Source organism: Hylobates moloch, unplaced genomic scaffold, assembly GCF_009828535.3.
Source record: "Hylobates moloch isolate HMO894 unplaced genomic scaffold, HMol_V3 SCAFFOLD_3, whole genome shotgun sequence".
In the NCBI taxonomy this organism is placed as follows: domain Eukaryota; kingdom Metazoa; phylum Chordata; class Mammalia; order Primates; family Hylobatidae; genus Hylobates; species Hylobates moloch.
This window is the reverse complement of record NW_026652278.1, coordinates 83,621,117-83,641,453: the sequence shown is the minus strand read 5'-3', so window position 1 is coordinate 83,641,453 and position 20,337 is coordinate 83,621,117. Positions and strand designations below refer to the sequence as shown.

General features: G+C 38.2%; 1 protein-coding gene across 5 annotated transcripts in view; it reads left to right on the top strand.

The window, feature by feature from the left end:
- Positions 1–10,498, top strand: part of PARG (poly(ADP-ribose) glycohydrolase) — a 134,064-nt gene extending 123,566 nt beyond the window's left edge. For 3 of the 5 annotated variants that reach the window (XM_058436491.1, XM_058436489.1, XM_032142307.2), the window contains 2 exons: positions 8,596–8,724; positions 9,393–10,498. In XM_058436491.1, coding sequence (XP_058292474.1) covers positions 8,596–8,724; positions 9,393–9,547 — 284 coding nt within the window. In that variant the 3' untranslated portion in view covers positions 9,548–10,498. Of the gene's footprint in view, positions 1–7,783; positions 8,277–8,595; positions 8,725–9,392 lie in introns of those variants that run through there. The other 2 variants (XR_009212849.1, XM_058436490.1) reach the window with 2 other exon arrangements.
- Positions 10,499–20,337: the final 9,839 nt, after the last annotated feature.

Below are 20,337 nucleotides of genomic sequence, written 5' to 3'. Positions count from 1 at the left end.
TTAGTTCATTCAATAGACAGTTTACTAACAACATTCTTCCTCAGGCAGCCAGTGGCCCTAGGAGCCACAGGCTAGGAGAGAAGGGACTAGGAGGAGATGGAGGGGCTTTGGGCCTGGGTCCAGCAGCAGCCAGTGGCGTCCTGCTTGCCTGTGCCATCAAAGGGGCTCCCTGTGGCCTCCTACCTGACCTGCATTTTTCTGAGCACCTTGTGGAGGCTTATGTGAAAGCTTTTGAGCCAGTGCAAGCTCTACTTATTTCTGGTGCTCCTAACTATTCCAAAGTGCCCCTCTAGTTCATACTTGACTTTTAACATTTCATTGAAGTTTTAGCTGATTTATTCCTACCCATTTGTGTGGTGACCACCTCTTTCTCCTGTTACTTTCAAACATAAAACCGTTCATGTATTTTATCTTCTCAGAGGGGCTTGTTACCCTTTGGTTGCCTCGAAAACTCAGCTCTCCTATAAACTCAGAAAAAGTCATAATTTTGTAGATTACAACATTTGGCCTTTTCTCATGGTTGGGGTAGAAGCAGCTTTTTTTTTTTTTTAGCTTTCTACATCTCGTCTCAGCAAAGATTTTTGCGTGGGGGAGCTTCTGCCTCAAATGTACCACCAGACCCTAGGCACCCATGAGAATTTTAGGAGATAACTTAAAATTATCTCAGTGGTTAGTTTGTTAAAAATTTTGCTTTTATCTCATGTCTAATTTTATTACATTGTAATCAAGAATGTAGATAATACTATTTCTACTTTTTGGTGTTTCTTGAACTTCTCTTCATGACCTAACATAGTCAATTATTGCAGACATGTTGGCACTTGAAAAGGTGTCTCTGAAAGGTATAAGACTTACTCTTTTGCTGTAAGATTCTATACCTTTTAGGTCAGACTCTGTCCTTCTGACTTTACTTGCTTATTTTGTGAAGGAATTGAGTGCTACTTTAACGTTCCTTCTTCTGTTGTGCTTTTGTAAATTTCTCCTAGCATTTCCTTTGCTGTTTACTTACGTTTGTCCAACTTGCCTTATTTTGTTGTTTTTGTTCTGTTTTGTTTTGTTTTAGGTGCTTAGCAGCCTGAAGCTGTGGTTTTTAGTTTCTCTCTCTAGTGGTAAGTGGAAAAGAGGGATGAGGAAAGGGCTTTACTGGCCCAATCAGGAACAGAAACTAAGAACCCATGACTGTATTCTCTCCCTTGGACTTCCCCGTATATGTTACCTGACCTGTAAACAAGTATGCCATTGCCAGTTTACTATCATTAAAAGGTGCCTTGTTGCATTTTTTGCATTTTCTTTTCTATCCCCATTCCTTACCTTCAGTACCTAAAAGTGACTTGCAAATAAAATATGCTCAATGAATTTCCATTTAACGAATTTATTCGTTAGCTTCTGTGTGCCTTTAATTAATCTTGGGCTTTAAACATTTTTCTGTAACTGTCTGTCTGTACCTGGCTAATTACTTCGGTCCCTTGTAAGATTCTACTCCAGTGGTAACTACACCAGAAAGACCCTCATTCCCTTCCACCAAAAAAGTTCTGTATTAGGATTCTTTTGGTTGAAAGAGACACTAATGTAGCTTATGCCTTCCACCTAAAAGGGGACTGTTGCTTGACGTGGCTAGAGTTGGCCTCAGGTATGAGTTGATCCTAGAATCAGGCTCTCCCTCTGTTTGTGTTGGTTCCTTTCCTGCCTGCTTCTTTCAATATAATGGCCTCATTTTCATCTGTCTCCATCAGATTGTCTCTGCCTGGCAGGAACCAGACCAAATAGTTCCAGTCTTGCAAACCTGCAGTTGAGTGACCCAAGAAGAAAAGGGGACTCCTTAGTTTTAAAATGCCACAAAAATACTCTAATTTGACCAACTGGGATTACTTCTCATCCCTTGGACCAAATTGTCATAGCCAGGGAATCAAGAAACACAAGACACATAACCTAATGAGATTTAAAGGATTTCTAATTTATTTCCATGGCATATGTATATTAAGTGAAATGTTTCTGAGATATAGAAACTTTTTATGTCCATTTATATCAAACTTAAATAATGTCTTTACTAGTTATTTTGTAATTTTGGAATCAAGATAGTTAAACTCCAGAAAGACCATTTCTCTAGAAAAAGAATTTAGACAGTGCTGATACGTCATTTTCTACCATGCTGTGATTGGCCTAGACTAGCCCTTTGACTGAGTTTTATAGGAAGTGTGGTTATGGAGTTGGGGAAGGGATGACTTCCAACCAAAAATGGAAGGTGGGAGTATAGAGCATTGGATCAGGTCACCTCGTTTGTCTACCACAGGCTCCTCCTCACTTTGCTTTCTTCTGCCAGAACAGATCACACTCTCTTGGTCTCTCCCAGCCTTGCTCAGGAAGATTACTTTCTTAACATTTCTGTATTATCCTTTTTTGTGGCCCCAGTGCTGAGAATGGGGTCTTGCTTGATAATGCGCATTCAAAGGTGTCTGGAGCAAGTATGTATTTCTTACAGGTTGAGTATCCCAAATCTGAAAATCCAAAATTCAAAATGCTCCAAAATTCACCAAAAGTTTTTGAGTGCATGATGCTCAAAGGTAATGCTCTTTGGAGCATTTCAATTTCAGATTTTCAGATTTGAGATGCTCAACTGATATTGCAAATATTACCAAAAAAAAAAATGAAATCCAAAACCAGTCTGGTCCCAAACATTTCATATGAGGGATACTCAACCTGTGTCAGCACCTCAGAGATACTGCTGAGTTAGTGGACTTGGAAAATGGCTTTAGGAATTTTTTTAACTATCTGTGAGCTGGGATCAGCCAGGTTTAACAGTCACTGCATTTTCTCTTATGGTTTGCACAGTTACCCTTCCATTTATTGCCCCACTTTTAAGAATGAGGAACCAAGGTTTTTATAGACAGCTAATAAACCTGTCCCAAGAGAGCAGCTAGCAAGTGTCAGAACCAACATTCAAACTTGGCCCCATCTTCTTAAAAACCAATATATGTTCATTACTATTGTTATTATTAGTTGAGAACATATTGAGTGAATACTATGTTCTAGGAATTGTACTAAATATATTCTTTACCTGTATTAGCACACAACAACCTATTTAGGTAAGTTTTCTTTTTTGTCTGTGTAGGGGCAACAACTGAGGCATCGAGAGGTAAATTAGCATAGAGTCATACAGATAGCAAGTGGTAGTGCCAAGATTCAAACCAGGATTGAAACCCTTGTGTGCTTTTGTTATTTAATCCGTATTGGCTGCAAGCTCTGGATCTGGATTGAGATTTGGGAGTTACCGTTCTAGAGATGGTGGCTGCATTCTTGAAGAGAGAGTGTATTTAAAGCAGGTGAGAGGACCAAAGATTGAGCCATTAGTAACATCCATAGTGGAAAAGGAGGGAGTGTCAAGATTTAAAACAGTAGCCAGAGGACAAGACCAATTGGAGAATAAGAGTAGGCCTCAAAGAGTGCTGTGTGGTAGAAAGAAGAAGTGAAATGCTTTTGGGACTGGTGAGCAAAGCTGAGCTCTCAGGGTACCCAAAATGTGAGAGCTTACAAAGTGAGCTCAGTAGAAGGACGTGCGTAGTACTTTCAAATCTGTACTATCTTGGCCTCCTTGACAGCATGCATTTAAATCGTTTGAATAAGCAATGTAAAGACATTGCTCTGGCTGGCGTGTGGTAAGGTCTGCTTGGAGTTGACCAGGGTGGATTGCCACAGCAGTCCAGAAGCAGTGGGTGAGGGCAAGCGTTCTTGAGTTGGTGTCCCAGTCAGCTCCACCACTTTCTGGCTGTGTGACCTGAGACAAATTACATAACCTTTTGGTGCCTAAATTTCTTTATTTTCAATATGGAAATAATAATTCCCTTGTTGAGTTTTTGTAAGGAATCATGAGGTAGTGTTTGTAAAGCTCCTAGAACAGTGTTCAGTGTGCTATAAGAGCCCAGTGTTAGCAGTTGTTACCAATATTACATGCTGGTGGCCTCACACCACACTTGTGGTGTGAGTATCAATCATCTTACCCATTTTGTGCTTGGTCCATTTGTTGCAACAGGACACTATGAATTGCTTTTTATGTTATTCATATTTATTTGTATTTTTTCATAGCTTAACATTGATGCCAAAAAGAAAATTAAAACCAAGCTCCCTGCAGGTTAATTTAAGTGATTATTTTGGCACGTAGTTGTGCTTGAAGTTAGAATTGGATGTTTTTATATCATACTTGGAATCAGTCCACATACTCTAATAGACTTGTGATTTATTCTCGTCTAACTTTTGATGCAAGAGCCTTCACTTAAATCATGAAGCATAATTGTGTAGATTTGCAAAGATCTTGGGGGTATTGTAGACAAGGAGGCCTGAAGACAGTGATGTTTTAAAATAAACTTTTGTCAGTGTTTACTAATGTATCTAGGATCGAGATTATCTTCCTGGAAATTTCTTTTTTTTTTTTTTTTTTTTTGAGGTAAAGTGCTTATCTCTGTTGCCCAGGCTGGAGTGCAGTGGCACAATCTCGGCTCACTGCAAGCTCCGCCTCCCGGGTTCACGCCATTCTCCTGCCTCAGCCTCTCCGAGTAGCTGGGACTACAGGCGCCCGCCACCACGCCCGGCTAATTTTTTTTTTGTATTTTTAGTAGAGACGGGGTTTCACCGTGGTCTCGATCTCCTGACCTCGTGATCCGCCCGCCTCGGCCTCCCAAAGTGCTGGGATTACAAGCTGGAAATTTCATTTATGTATGTATAGTCTAGCATTCAATGGAGGGAAAATAATTATAACAGTGATTATGGATTTCTAAACTCTGACAGAATCTTCAGGGAGCATCTGATTTAACTCTATGGTGTAGTTGAGAAAAATGAGGCCCAGAGAGTAACTGGCTAAAGTCACAGATCTAGATAGCTGGCAGAAGGCTGAAGATAGAACTTGGATCTCCTGCCTCCCAGTCCTAACTAGTCTAACATGTGCTTATGGTACAATATGTACTCAAATAGAAATGGGTGTGAAATCAAGAATGTAATGTGAATTGGTTTTACTTTTTGATTTTCTCTTAATATAAAATAAATTCTATAAAGAGATAAATTTTAAATGTTTTTATTAATACTTCATTTTCACAAATGGCAAATGACTAGAGATCTAGTAGGAAATAGGAGGAAAAAGACTCTTCTTTGGGTCTCTGTCTTTTTAAATAGTAAATACTTAAAGCTAAATTTTCATTTTCAGTAAAAGGTAAGAAATGGTACTTCTTGGTCAAGAAAGATTATGATTCATTAGTTCCCATTTTTATGTGTAGTTTAGGTTAATTAGGAACCTTTTGAAATAGGGTGTATTGAAGCTTTAATGTATACATGAGTTGGTTGAGCAGTTTTAATTAAAACTTATCTCTATTTTGAAGTTAATTACTTTCAATACTCTGAGATTAATGAGGCATAGTCATGGCACCTCCCATGTTGTGGGTACTCCATAAATATTAGTTTGGAAATTAGGACATACTTTGATGGTATTTTAGAATCTTACATATATTATGTCATAGATTCTTTCCCAAATCTGGGAAATACTCAACGATATCAAATTTTACTGGTTCAACTTAAAATTTTTTCTTCCTATGTAATTTTTAAAACTTTCTATTTAAAAATAATTTCAAATTTATAAAAATAAAAATACACACCTTTATGTATGCATATATATGTATACATATGCACATAATTTTTTTCTGAATCATTTGAGCTTAACTTACATATACTATGCCCTCTTTCCTAAATACTTCAATGTGTATTTCCTAAGAATAAAATATTATCTTATATAAACACGTTATAGTTATTAAATTCATAAATGTACACTGATATTTACTCTTTCATCTATATTCTCATTTTGTCAGATGACCTAATAAAGCCCTTTCTAGCCTTTTTCCCCTCTAGCACAGGGTCCAGGGTCAGCTACTGCATTTAGTTGTCATGTTTGTTAGCCTCCTTTTGAATCAAGAATATTTCCACAGCCTTTTTTTTGTCTCTTATGACATTGATGTGTTTAAAGAATACAACGTTCTTTGAGTTTGTCTGTTGTTTCCTTGTGATGAGGTTAAGGTTATGCATTCTCTGTCAGAATGCTGTGTCAGTGACACTGTCAAGAGACACTTGATGGCCATCTGACACTACTGGTGATCTTAATTTTGATCACTGTGTCAGGCTGTTGCCCAGTTTCCCCACTGCAGAGTTGAGGGTTTTTTTCCTCCCTTGTAACTAATAAGCAATCTGTAGGAAGACAAAGGCAAAATTTTCCCTAGATTTAGCATCTGTTAATGATTCTTGCCTGACCTTTACCACAATGGTTGCAAAGAAAGGATGTTCCTATTCTAATACCCCAACCACACTTACCGGTTAGTCTTTGGCTTTCTCCTGTGGGGAAGAGCTGGCCCTTCTGTTTTTTGTTTCATTTTGTTTTATCCATTTGAGCACTTCTTTACCTTCTGGTATAACAAAATATTTTGAGGTCATCTTGTACCTTTCTTGTCCAAACTATAGCATTAAGCACTTCTTGAGGAATCTAGTTCCATTTAGGGGGAATGATGGTAGAGACCAAGATTTGGGTGCTGAGTGTGCTCATTGCTACTGTGGTGTCTCCCTTTTGGCCCTTTTAGCAGACAGAGCTAGGAAATGTATATGTACACACACACACACACACACACACACACACACACAGATACACATATTTTTGACATCATGAGTATACACCAATGCCTTCCATTTCAGTCCATCCTCACAGAGTTCTTTTTTGTCTTCCTCCATTCCATTTTTGTGTGTCCCTTCTTCCATAGTGAGACACCAGTTCCCAGCAGCATCAACACATTTATTCATTTGCTCATTCCTCTAATACAGTTCAAAATAGTTTCAGAGTTGCTTCACCTGTACTACTATGGTAAGCAAACCTTGTAAAAAGAGTTGGGAATTTGTTTGCAGTTCTGGCCTAAGACCATATATTATGGTCTTATGGACTTATATAAGTCATATATTGTCTTTGTAAGTTACTTGGGTTCTTTCTTTCTTCCTTTTCTTCTTCCTTTCCCTCCAGTGTAGTTATGTTATTTATTTGAATTAAAATTACGCTCATTTGTTTTAGTTTACCTTCAGCTGTAGGTTTCTCCCCATTCCCATTCTTAGTATTTTAATTTTAATTTGTAAATATGTAGAATATTAACATGCTCTCAAAAATCAAAACTATAAAAAGATACCCCCTTTGGCCAGGCACATTGGCACATGCCTGTAATCCCCACAATTTGGGAGGCTGAGATGGGCAGATCGCTTGAGGTCAGGAGTTCGAGACCAGCCTGGCCAACATGGTGAAACCGTGTCTTTACTAAAAATACAGAAATTAGCCGGGTATGGCAGCAGCCTCCTGTAATCTCAACTACTTGGGAGGCTGAGGCAGGATAATCACTTGAACCCAGCAGGCAGAGGTTGCAGTGAGCTGAGATCACACCACCACATTCCAGCATGGGTGACAGAGCAAGACTCCATCTCAAAAAATATATATACCCTCTTTAATGTTTTAATTTGATTCCCATCTTCCCTTTTATGAAGTAAGAGATCTATAACTAGCAAAAGGGCATTTATTGTAACTGTATTCAATTTTGTGGTTATTTAAAATAAATCCTATCTATTGAGATTGTAAGGTAACTAAATTTTTGGAAACATACTTCAGGTTCAGTGATTTGTAACCTTGATTCCTGGAAATAGTAGATCTCAACTGTTTTTTCATTCTTATAACACACCAGAGAGTGACTGTCCAGTGTTTTCAGGAACTCTGCCTCTCGTTCTGCAGTGGCCAGTGGAGGTGGGAGTGCAGGAGGGACGCAGTTGTGCTCCCCAGCCCATTTTGAGAACTCCTGCTGTAGGATTAAGGAGAACATTAGGACCTCCCAAATGTGCCTATACAAAAGACCAGTGGCTGTGTGATAAGACACAGCAATTATATCAAGTAAGCAAACATAAAAAAATTTAATTGCAGATTAATAGAAGCAAATATAAATACCACCTTAGTCCCATGGTTTGCAGCTTCCTTTATTTATGGTTCAGCAATGATGCCTGTGTTGGAATTCTATAGTTTGATGATATTCTTGGCAGCATGTCTGAAAAGCCACACAACTAGATGATTTATGTCCATCCTATGTTCCCCATTTCTTCTTATTTTTTTTTTTTTGAGATGGAGTCTTGCCCTGTCGCCCAGGCTGGAGTGCGGTGGCGCGATCTCGGCTCACCTGCCATCTCTGCCTCCCAGGTTCAAGCAATTCTCCTGTTTCAGCCTCCCGAGTAGCTGGGATTACAGGCGCCCGCCACCACACCCAGCTAAATTTTTTTTTTTTTTTTAATTTTTAGTAGGGTTTCACCATGTTGGCCAGGCTGGTCTCAAACTCCTGACCTCAGGTGATCTGCCTGCCTCAGCCCCCCAAAGTGCTGGGATTACAGGTGTGAGGCACCATGACCGGCCTTGTGTTCCCCATTTCTAATACCATGTATACTAGGTTTATAAATCTTTAATCTAGGATGAAGCTGTGGCACACCAGCTGGTAAAGAGCTAAAGGTATCTAGGTGGAAAATGTCATGATGTAGCTGTGTCTTTTCTCTTTGCCTCAGCCCTAATACAGATACTGGCAGCTGCTGCAGCTGAGCGAGATGTGGTTTATTTCACCTTTGGGGACTCAGAATTGATGAGAGACATTTACAGCATGCACATTTTCCTTACTGAAAGGAAACTCACTGTTGGTAAGTAGGAGATACTCTTGACACTTGGTATCTAGATGGATTGTACACCATTCAGTAGGAACACTTGCTAAATCTGGATGAATCACAGTGGGCACGAAGAAACAAAAGCATGGCTCTGAGCGGGAAGGACAAAGCTCTCGGAGGGGCAGCATTTGCAGAGTCTTTTTGTTCTGGCAGAGTTTCATCCACAGTCTTGATAGGGTATATCAGCTTACTAAAGTAAGGTCAAGAAGCTGGAGTTAGTGTTCATTTTTACTTTTGTGTCTATAAAAATCTAAAATGGGAAAGATGAATGAGGGTAAGTTCAGATCTGAGAAGCCCCACTGTCCTGTTTCTCAGACCTGCCAGCGCTCATCCAGTGTGCTTGCTACCTCAGGAGCTAAGTGTATAACGAGGGCTGCCGTGAACTCCCAGGAGGGTGCATGGACGGTATACCATGTATAGCCTGTTGTTATCATGAACAAAGAAGTTGTTTCTTTAAAGAGTTTTAAAAATTTTGTTTAATTTGTGCTAGGAAAGCCTTTCAGGCATATGAAATTCATGCTGTATTTTCAAAAGCCAAGTCTGAGCATATGCCATTTAGATTAAGATAAAACTGGAGTGTTCTTTCTAAGGTTTTTTCAATTACATACTTTAATGTGCCTCTGGTCTGACCTTTTGCTCTCCAGGAGACGTGTATAAGCTGTTGCTACGATATTACAATGAAGAATGCAGAAACTGTTCTACCCCTGGACCAGACATCAAGCTTTATCCATTCATATACCATGCCGTCGAGTCCTGTGCAGAGACCGCTGACCATTCAGGGCAAAGGACAGGGACCTGAGGAGCCGAGCGAATAGCATCTCCTCCCACCTCCCACCAGAGACGTCCTATTTGAGCTGTCAGGTGTAATATATGAATTGACTTAAGTTAATATAAATGTGTATATAATCCACATTTGTAGTCAAGGACGCAATCTCTTCCACACATATGCAGTTTTCAGTTGGTACATCTAAACTCCCTCCATCCTGACTCACATGGACTTAGATATGTTTTATTTCTATTTTCTTCTATTTCAGTTTTCATTCTTTGATGTTTATTTCTTTTGTCCATCAGATCTCTTGTGAAATCCCATGGAAGGTTGTGCTCAGCCTGTCGGGTCTCTTTCTTCCTGCCCATATATTATACCAGTTGCTTCTGCAGCCCGCAGATGCCAGCGATGCCAGGAAACAAGTTGAAATCCAGGAATCTCTTTAACTGATTTTGCTAAAAATCTCCCTGTGAGCCTTCCCCTCCACTCTTAATATGCTTGCATTGTTTAAGTTTTTAAATTCTGAAAATTAATAATTAGGGTTTTTTTCATATATGTTGCATAATGCAAACCTCCTAGGTTAAAATAGTTTCTTTATTTAAGATAGAATAATTTCCAGAAATTGTCCTTTTGAGCTATCACTTTTATCTATAATGGTTTGTCTGTCTTTTTTCCTCTGATCAGTTTTTTTTATAACAGTTTTGGAAACTGGCTGAGATGAAAGGAAATGTGGAATAAAAGGAGGTTTTCCTGATGTTGTGTAAAGAAAACAGATTCAAGAGAATTGAAGATTTTTTTTGTTTCTTGGTACTTTTTTCTTTTTAAATTAGGACTAATGTTTCTTTTGTGGTGCTTGAGGCATATGCATATAACCAAAGTTTGAGAACTGGGAACTTCATGCTGATTTGTACATATTGAAGTTTCTCTGGTATTCAAAGGTTATATAGTGAATGAATTTTCATTAATAAATCACTTTGTCAGAAACTCCCATATCATCTATATTTTATATATGTATATATAAACATATGCTCTTTAAGTGTGTCTATATGTGAGCACATAAAATCTAAATAAAATTGGACGGTTGGGAAACAATTAGGTTTAGGCATTATCTGGGTTCTGTTTAACGTCCTTTATCACAATTGTGCATTTTTAAATCTGGCGACAAACATAAATAATAATGTCTTTCAGAGATTAAAGTGAAAGGCAAAGCCAATCCTGTGCTAACCAAAAGTAGAATTTCATCCCAGAAGCGCTTACTACTCAGATTTCCAAAACAATCCTAAACCACCCTGTTGATGTTCTGGTTTACCATCAGCTGTCAGGAGACACCAGTGGCAGTCAAATCCTATTCATAAGGCACTTCAGTGGATGGCCTGACCTCCTGCTACTGGCAGGAAAAAGACAGGGCCTTGGCTGGTGGCCATTGCTCTTTTTGTTTATGTAGAGATTGAGAGGATAGTGAGATTTGGCACCTGAAGGCAGCCACTTGTCACTGAAGTTTTTTACCACAATAACTAAGATTTTTAGTCATCTCTCAAATTTGGAAGAATCTGTCTTTAGTTCTGTTGATACTAAAATCTTTCCATTCTTTGCTTTGGTTGCAGATTCATGGTTGTTTCATGTCCTCACTTTTTCTAGCCCCACACTGATCCCCTCCTGTGCAGCCCAAGACTAAGTGACCAGTTCTTTAAAATGTTTCATGAACAGGGTAGGTTGGTTCTTATGGTAGAGAAATCATTAATCCAAGTAAGAAGTCACCCAGCTAGGTATTCCAGAACACAGAAAGTAAGACTCTTTTGTGGAGAGCTGTGTAAACAAATGGCCTAACTCCTAACATAAATGTAAGATGGGCCAGCTAAATGCCCTTTGTTGACTTAATGTAGGAGCTAAGAGCCAGTCAGTGACTGCCATCCCCATTCCACTGGGGCCTAGACTCTAGGAAAGTAGCACTAGAGGTTACAAAGTTATATTCTAATGGAAATGTTACATTTCCCTGTAGTGAATCCATACAAGTAGGGCAAAAGGTGAAGTTTCTTTTGTTGTAGCTGGAATTATATTACCTCAATCCAAACAGTATAATTTCATCCATAAAGGACAAAATTAGCTTAACAAATGAACTTTACTTGGTTATCAAAGTATTTTAAAATATGGAGACCTTGGGGATAAATTAATACAGGAGGATAAATTATGGAGACCTTGGGGATAAATTAATACAGGAGGATAAATTATGGAGACCTTGGGGATAAATTAATACAGGAGGTTCTTGGTGGTAAAAGATGGAGATCATTGTTGTGGAATCCTGCGTTTTCTATTAAGGTTCGTAATAGTCCTACAAACTTGAACATAAATTTTTAATATTCGGGAAGGAACATTCACTGAAGAATTGATAATAGACTGAAAAATATAGCTGTTATCAATTAATACATGATCTGTCCTTGAACACATATTCACCATTATGTAAACCTCACATTATTTCAGCTTATTTATTCCACAGATACCAATAGACATATTTTCACATTGTAGTATCTCCCAAATCAAAATACTTCTAAAAATTGGTAGTATGTCAGCCGGGCGCAGTGGCTCACGCCTGTAATTCTAGCACTTTGGGAGGCCAAGGTGGGTGGATCACCTGAGGCCAGGAGTTCGAGACTAGCCTGGCTAACATGGTGAAACCCCATCTCTACTAAAAATACAAAAATTAGCTGGGCATACTGGCGGGCATCTGTAATCCCAGCTACTTGGGAGGCTGAGGCAGGAGAGTCGCTTGAACCCAGGAGGTGGAGTTTGCAGTGAGCCGAGATCATGCCAGTGCATTCCAGCCTGGGTGACAAGAGTGAAACTCCATCTCAAAAAAAAAAGAAAAGAAAAGAAAACTGGTAGTATGTGTCACAATTTGCAGAAATTTTTCCTACTAGTACATAAAATTAAGACACATTTTACAATCTATGGCATCTTGTATTTGACAAAACATGGTAATTTGAGTAACAACTATATGCCAGTCACTTTAAAGCTTTGGAGCTTATAATTGTGACCAAGATAGACTGAGTCCCTGTTAATGAGTTTATACTCTAGCAGGGAACATAGACAATAGCTATAGATAGATCATGATTATTGTAAGATTCTGTAGTATTAGAGTGGGGTAGTCAGGAAATTTTTTTTTAGAGGACCATTTTGGACATATACAAAAATAAAATAGGGTAATAAACCTCCATATACCCGTCACTCATCTTCAATATTTATCTGTTCATGGCTAATCTCACTTCCACCTATATTCCTACCCATTTACCCATGCCAAATTATTACAAAGTTCATCCCAGACATTATATTTTATCTGTAAATCAGTATGTCTTAAAAAGATTACCACAGCATCATCACACGCACACATCAAAATAATCAGGAAAGGACTTCTGATTCCAAAAGATGGAGTAAACATACTTTTCTCTATTCTTCTAAACTCATTTTAAAAGCCCTGAACATTATATATAAAACAAACAAGAACACTTTGAAAGTTGGAAAAAAGAAGGCAGAATTGCTAGAGACCTTGGGAATCAAGGAATAAAATAGTGGTGAGTTCCCTGGATTTTCTTACTGCCTTGTATATCGCATACTTATTACCAGTTACTGGAGAACCCAACAATCTGGAAAGGCTGCATGCAGACAAAGGCTCAAGAAGAGCCCATTCTCTGTAGCTAAAGGACCAGGAAAGTGCAGTGAAAAACAATGACACATTGTCTACAAGACAAACACAAAAAAGGAAAACTAAGAGAATTAGTTACCAGCAGATCTGCCCTAATAAAATGGCTAAAGGAAGTTTTTTTTGTTTTTGTTTTAACAGTCCAAAGGTCTTTTGTTGTTGTTACACACCTATTATGGCATGAATTAGTAGAGAATAGGTTCTGGCAGCTCAGGCTCCTTCCCACTGGTTCTCAGAAAGTGTGCTTCTCTGGGCAGAACAGGCTGGCGCCTCAGTTAAGCCCAGGTACCTTTCTCTTTGGCTTCCTTCTTTTTCTGGTCATTTTCCTTTACACTTCTCAGGATGCTATCTCACCCCTTAGAGTCCTTACTACACTCAGTATTCACATTAATCTCTTGACGAGTATTTCCCTTAATTTGTTTACAACAATGCCAACAGCATGGTGGGTAACATTGTGGACTCCAGTTTTGCCATGGGAACATTTGTGGGGTATTGCTTTTCAAACAGTTCCCATACTGATCTACGGTATGACTTTTCTTGTTAGATTCGTGTGTATGTGGCCAAAGGAACAACTGCACGTTATAAAAGGTCCAGAGAACATATATCAGGTGCCTCTCCTCCTTCTTTTTGTGTTTGTCATTTTGGTGAATTATTGGAAAATTGTGGTTCTGGCTGAAATACTAAAGAAATTCTTGAAACAGAAAGGAAACCATCAATGAAGGAATCTTGGAAGATCAGGGAGGAAGAGTAGAAACAGTAAAAATATGGGTAAATACAATACGCCTCTGTGGGTTTCTAAATTACATTTATTGAAGCAAAATATAATTCTGTCTATTGAGGTTTTCACTGTATGCAGAGAAAATAATTGTTATAAATGTGGGAAAGAAAAGGGGCATAGAGGTAAGGTTTTGGCTCACACAAACAGGTAAAATGTTGGTGCCAGTAGACTATGAAAAGCTACACATAATACAATGTAGTTGCTAGAGCAACCACTAGAAAGACTATGGAAAGAGATATACTCAAAAACCCTACAGATAAGCCAAAATGGAATTAAAAAAAAAAAAGTTCAATTAACCCCCAGGAAGAAAAAAAGAGAGAACAACCGGGAAAAAAAATGTCAGAAAAACCAAAAGCTGATTCTTTGGGAAGATCAATAAAATCAATAAGTCTGTAACCAGACTAAAAAAAAAAGTAAAGATACAAAATTACTAATATAAAAAATGGCCGGTCGCAGTGGCTCATGCCTGTAATCCCAGCACTTTGGGAGGCCGAGGCGGGCAGATCATGAGGTCAGGAGATCGAGACCATCGTGACCAACACGGTGAAACCAAGTCTCTACTGAAAATACAAAAATTAGTTGGGCATAGTGGTACGTGCCTATAGTCCCAGCTACTTGGAAGGCTGAGGCAGGAGAATCACTTGAACCCGGGAGGTGGGGGTTGCAGAGAGCCAAGATTGCATGCACCACTGCACCCCAGCCTGGCGACAGAGTGAGACTTCTTCTAAAAAAAAAAATAATAAATGAAAGAGAGGGCATCACTATGTATCCCATGACATTAAAAGGATAATAAAGGAATATTATGAACAACTATGTTCACAAATTTAATAAGCTGGAAGAAATGGACTAATTCTTTGAAAAACACATCTGCTTTAAGTCACATAAGAAGAAATAGAGAGTCTATTTTATGACTACACTATGACTAGACCTATGATTTTTAAAGATAATGAATCAATAATTAATGATCTTGAAACAGAAAGCATTTGACCCAGATTTCTGGTGAATCCTACCAAACATTTAAGAAAGAATTTACACCAATTTTCTATGTCATTCAGAAGATAGAAGCAGAGAGAATCCTTCTTAACTTAATCTCTGAGGTCAGCATTACCCTAATACTAAAACCAGACAAAGACATTACAAGAAAAGGAAACTACAGGCTAATATTTCTTACGAGCATAGATGTAAAAATCCCATATAGAATATTAACAAATTGAATCCAGAAATGTATTAAGATAATTATGCACACAACCAAGTGGGATTTATCCTAGGTATGTAAGGCTGGTTCAACATTCAAAAGTCAATTAATGTAATCCATTACATCAACAGGCTAAAGAAGAAAAATAACATGATCATATTAATAGATGCAGAAAAAGCATTTGACAAAATCCAACACACATTCATGATTTAAAAAAAAAAAAACCCTTGGCAAACTAGGAATAGAAAGAAAACTTTGAATGTTATGAAGATATCTTTGGGGGAAAAAAGAAAGAAAACTTCCTAAACTTGTTAAAGAACATTTAGAAAAAGCCTACAGCTAACATGATACTTAAGGGTGAGAAACGTGAAGCTTTCCTGATAAGATCGGGAATGAGGCAAGGATATATAAGATCGGGAATGAGGCAAGAATATCCCATATCACCACTCTTTTTTAACATCATACTGGAAATCCTAGCTAATGCAATACAACAATAAAAGGAAATACTTTGTTAATAGATGACATGTAGAATTGACAAATAAGAAACTGATAAACAATTGCAGCAGGGTTGCAGAATACAATGGTTTTGGTTTTGTTTTGTTTTGTTTAAGATGGAGTTCCACTCTGTCACCCAGGCTGGAGTGCAGTAGCACAATCTCAGTTCATTGCAACCTCCACCTTAGGGGCTCGAGGGATCTTCCCACCTCAGCCTGCCAGGTAGCTGGGACTACAGGCATGCACCACCACACCCGGTTAATTTTTTGTATTCTTAGTAGAGACAGGGTTTTGCCGTGTTGGCTAGGATGGTGTTGACTCCTGGACTCAAGTGATCCACCTGCCTTGGCCTCTCAAAGTGGGGGATTACAGGTGTGAGCCACCACGCCTGCCCAGGATATAATATAATGTACAAAAGTCTATTGCTTTTCTATACACCAGCAATTAACAAGTGGAATTTGAAATTCAAAACACATTACCATTTACATTACCCCCTGCCAAAATGAAATACTTAGGTGTAAATCTAACAAAATATGTAAAAGATGTATATGAAGAAAACTACAAAACTCTAATGAAAGATATCAAAGAAGAACTAAATAGGTGGAGGGATATACCATGTTCATGGATAAGAAGACTCAATATTGTCAAGATGTCAGTTTTTTCCTACTTAATCTATAGATTCAACACATTCCCAATTAAAATCTCAGCAAATTATTTCATGGATATTGATGAACTAAGTCTAAACTTTATATGGAGAGACAAAAGACCCAGAATAGCCAACTCAATATTGAAGGAGAGCAAAGTTGGAAGACTGACACTACATGACGTCAAAACTTACTAAACAACTGGGTCTAAAATGATGGTAAATAAAGCTACAGTAATTCATACTGGCAAAAATAAGTAGACCAATGGAACAGAATAGAGGCCCAGAAATAGACCCATATGAATACAGTCAACTCTTTTTTTGACAAAGGAGGAAATGCCATACAATGAAGCAAAGACAGTCTTTTCAACAAATGATGCTGGAACAACTGGATATCTCATGTTAAAAAATAAATCTAGATATGTGACCTTACACTGATCACAAAAATTCACTGAAAATTGATCATAGACCTAGATGTACAATGCAAAACTATAAAACCCCTAGAAGACAACACAGAAGAAAACCCGGCTGACTTTTTAGATGCAACACCAAAGGCACACTACATAAAGGAAATAATTGATAAACTGGACTTCATTAAAATTCAAAACTTCTGCTCTCCAAAAGACACAGTTAAGGGACTGAAAAGACAAGTCATAGGCTGGGAGGAAGTATTTGCAAAAGATAGATCTAATAATGAACTGTTCTCCAAAATATGCACAAAGGACTCAAAGCTTAACAATAAGAGAAAGAACACCTAATTAAAAATGAACAAAAAGGCCGGGCACGGTGGCTCATGCCTGTAATCCCAGCACTTTGGGAGGCCAAGGTGGGCGGATCATGAGGTCAGGAGATCGAGACCTTCCTGGCTAACATGGTGAAACCCCGTCTCTACTAAAAATACAAAAAATTAGCCGGGCATGGTGGCAGGCACCTGTAGTCCCAGCTACTTGGGAGGCTGAGGCAGGAGAATGGTGTGAACCCAGGAGGGGAGCGTGCAGTGAACTGAGATTGCGCCACTGCACTCCAGCCTGGGTGACAGTGTGAGACTCCGTCTCCAAAAAAAAGAAAAGAAAAAAATACCAAACAGCCATCTCACCAAAAATGATACACAAATCACAAGTAAACATATGAAAAGATATTCAACAATAATGTGTTATTAGGAAACTGCAAATTAAAACAACGAGATGCCACTACATACCTATTAGAATGGCCAAAATCAAAAGCACTGACAACACTAAATACTGGCAAGGGTGTGGAGTAACAAGAACTCTCATTTATTGCTGGTAATAATGCAAAATTTTATAGCCATTTTGGAAAACAGTTTGACACTTTCTTACAAAACTAAACATAATCTTACCATATGATGCAGCACTCATACTCTTTAGTATTTATCCAAATGAATTGAAAACTTCACACAAAAACCTATACATAGATGTTTATAGCAGCTTTATTAATCATTTCCAAAATTTGGAAGCAACCAACATGTTCTTCAGTAGATGAATGGATAAAGAAACTGTGGTATATCCTGGCCGGGCACAGTGGCTCATGCCTGTAATCCCAGCACTTTGGAAGGCTGAGGTGGGCAGTTCACCTGAGGTCAAGAGTTCAAGACCAACCTGACCAACATGGAGAAGCCCCATCTCTACTAAAAATACAAAATTAGCTGGGCATGGTGGTGCATTGCTATAATCCCAGCTACTCAGGAGGCTGAGGCAGGAGAATCACTTGAGCCCGGGAGGTGGAGGTTGTGATGAGGTGAGATCACGCCACTGCACTCCAGCCTGGGCAACAAGAGCAAAACTCCATCTCAAAAAAAAGCAAACAAAAAAAACTATGGTACATCCAAACAATGGAATATTCAGTACTAAAAAGAAGCGAGCTATCAAGCCATGAAAAGACATGAAGGAAATTTAAATAGTGATAGAAGCCAGTCTGAAAAGGTTACATACTGTATAGTTCAACTATATGACAGAGTGGAAGAGACAAAATTATGAAGATAGTAAAATATCAGTGGTTGCCAGTGCTTGTGGGGAGGGAGAGATGAACAGGTGGAGCATAGAAGATTTTTAGGGCAATGAAACTGTCCTGTATGATACTACGATGGTGGGGATACATGTCATTATATTTATAAAAACCCATAGAATGTACAACACCAAAAGTGAACTCTAATGTAAACTATGAACTTCAGGTGATGACGTGTAAATGTAGGTTCATTGATCGTAAAAAAAAAAAAAAAAATTGTACCAATGCAGTACAGGATATTGATAGGTTGCGTATGTACAGAAACGAGATGTATGGAAACTGTAATTTCTGCTCACTTTTGCTGTAAACCTAAAACTATAAAATGTGAAGTTTATTAATTTAAAAAGTGGCAGACTCTAAGCCCTAAAACATTAGTAGTTACATGAACTCTAAGGACATTAGATATAAAAGACAGATTGGCAGAGCTTATAAAAACGAATGCAATTATACGAACTATATGGTGTCTGTAACAAACTTCCAGTATAGTAATATGGGTAGATTCAAAGTGAATGAGCAGAATAAAATGTATACCTTGCAAACATTAATCAAAAGAAAACAGCAGTAGCTGTATAATATGAAGTAAAGCAGACCTTAGAGCAAAAAAATGTTGTCAGGGAATGAGAGGTATTACACGATTAAAGGGTCAAGCCACTGAGAAGACAACAATTCTAAATGTTTATGCACAAAATAACAGGGTTGTAAAATATGTGAAGCAAAAGCCAATAGAAATAAAAGATGAAATAGACTCATCTACAATTATAGTTGGTGATTTTAACACCCCTCCCTTAACAATTGACAGAACAACTTGACAGAAAATCAGCAAAAATACAGAGGAACACAACACCACCATAAATCAACAGGGTCTAAATGGCGATTATGGAACACTCTATCCCAAAACAGCAGAATGCACATCCTTTTCAAGTGCCTGTGGAACATATGCCAAGATAGACTATATCCTGGGCCATGAAACAGATTTTTAAAAGTTGAAATCATATAAATGTGTTCTCTGGCACAGTGGATCAACTAGAAATCAATAACAGAAAGATAAAAGAAAAATCTCTAAAGACTTGGAAAGTAAACAGCACACTTTAAAATAATAAATGCAGCAAACAGGAAGTCTCAAGGGAAAATTCTGAAATATATGTTGAACTGAGTGAAAATGAAAACCTATCAAAATGTGTGGGATGCAGTTAAAGCAGTGCTGAATGGGAAAGTTATAGTAGTAAGTGCATACACAAAGAGGAAAACTCACAAATCGATAACCTAAGCTCCCACCTCAAGAAACTGGTAAAAAGAGTAAAAGAAGCCCAAAGTGACCATAACTCAACAAAATAAAGAGCAGAAATCAATGAAAATGAAAAACAAAAGTCAAGAGAGACTCAATGAAACAAAAGCTAGTTCTTTGAAATAATCAACAAAATATAAAATAAACCTCTCACAAGACTGAAAGAAAAAAAGATGACCCAAATTACTAGTATCAGGAATAAAACAAGGGATATTATTACAGACCTTCCAAATCTCAAAAGGGATAATAAAGGAATGCTCAAACAAGTCTACACAAATTTTTTACAACTTAGATGAAATGGACCAAAAATTCCAAAAGTTTTACAAATTACTACAACTGATTGAATACATTTGCCCTAAAAATCCTCTGTGCTCCATCTGTTCATTCCTCCCTCCCCCCAAGCACTAGCAACCACTAATATTTTACTATCTTCATAATTTTGTCTCTTCCACAATGTCATATAGTTAGAATTACATAGTGTGTTAGTGTGTAGCCTTTTCAGACTGGCTTCTGTTTTTTTGTTTTTTTTTTTTGAGACTGAATTTTGCTCTGTCGCCCAGGCTGGAGTGCAGTGGTGCCATCTTGGCTCACTGCAACGTCCACCTCCCAGGTTCAAATGATTCTCCTGCCTCAGCCTCCTGAGTAGCTGGGGCTACAGGCACATGCCACCATGCCCAGCTAATTTTCATATTTTAAGTAGAGACGTGGTTT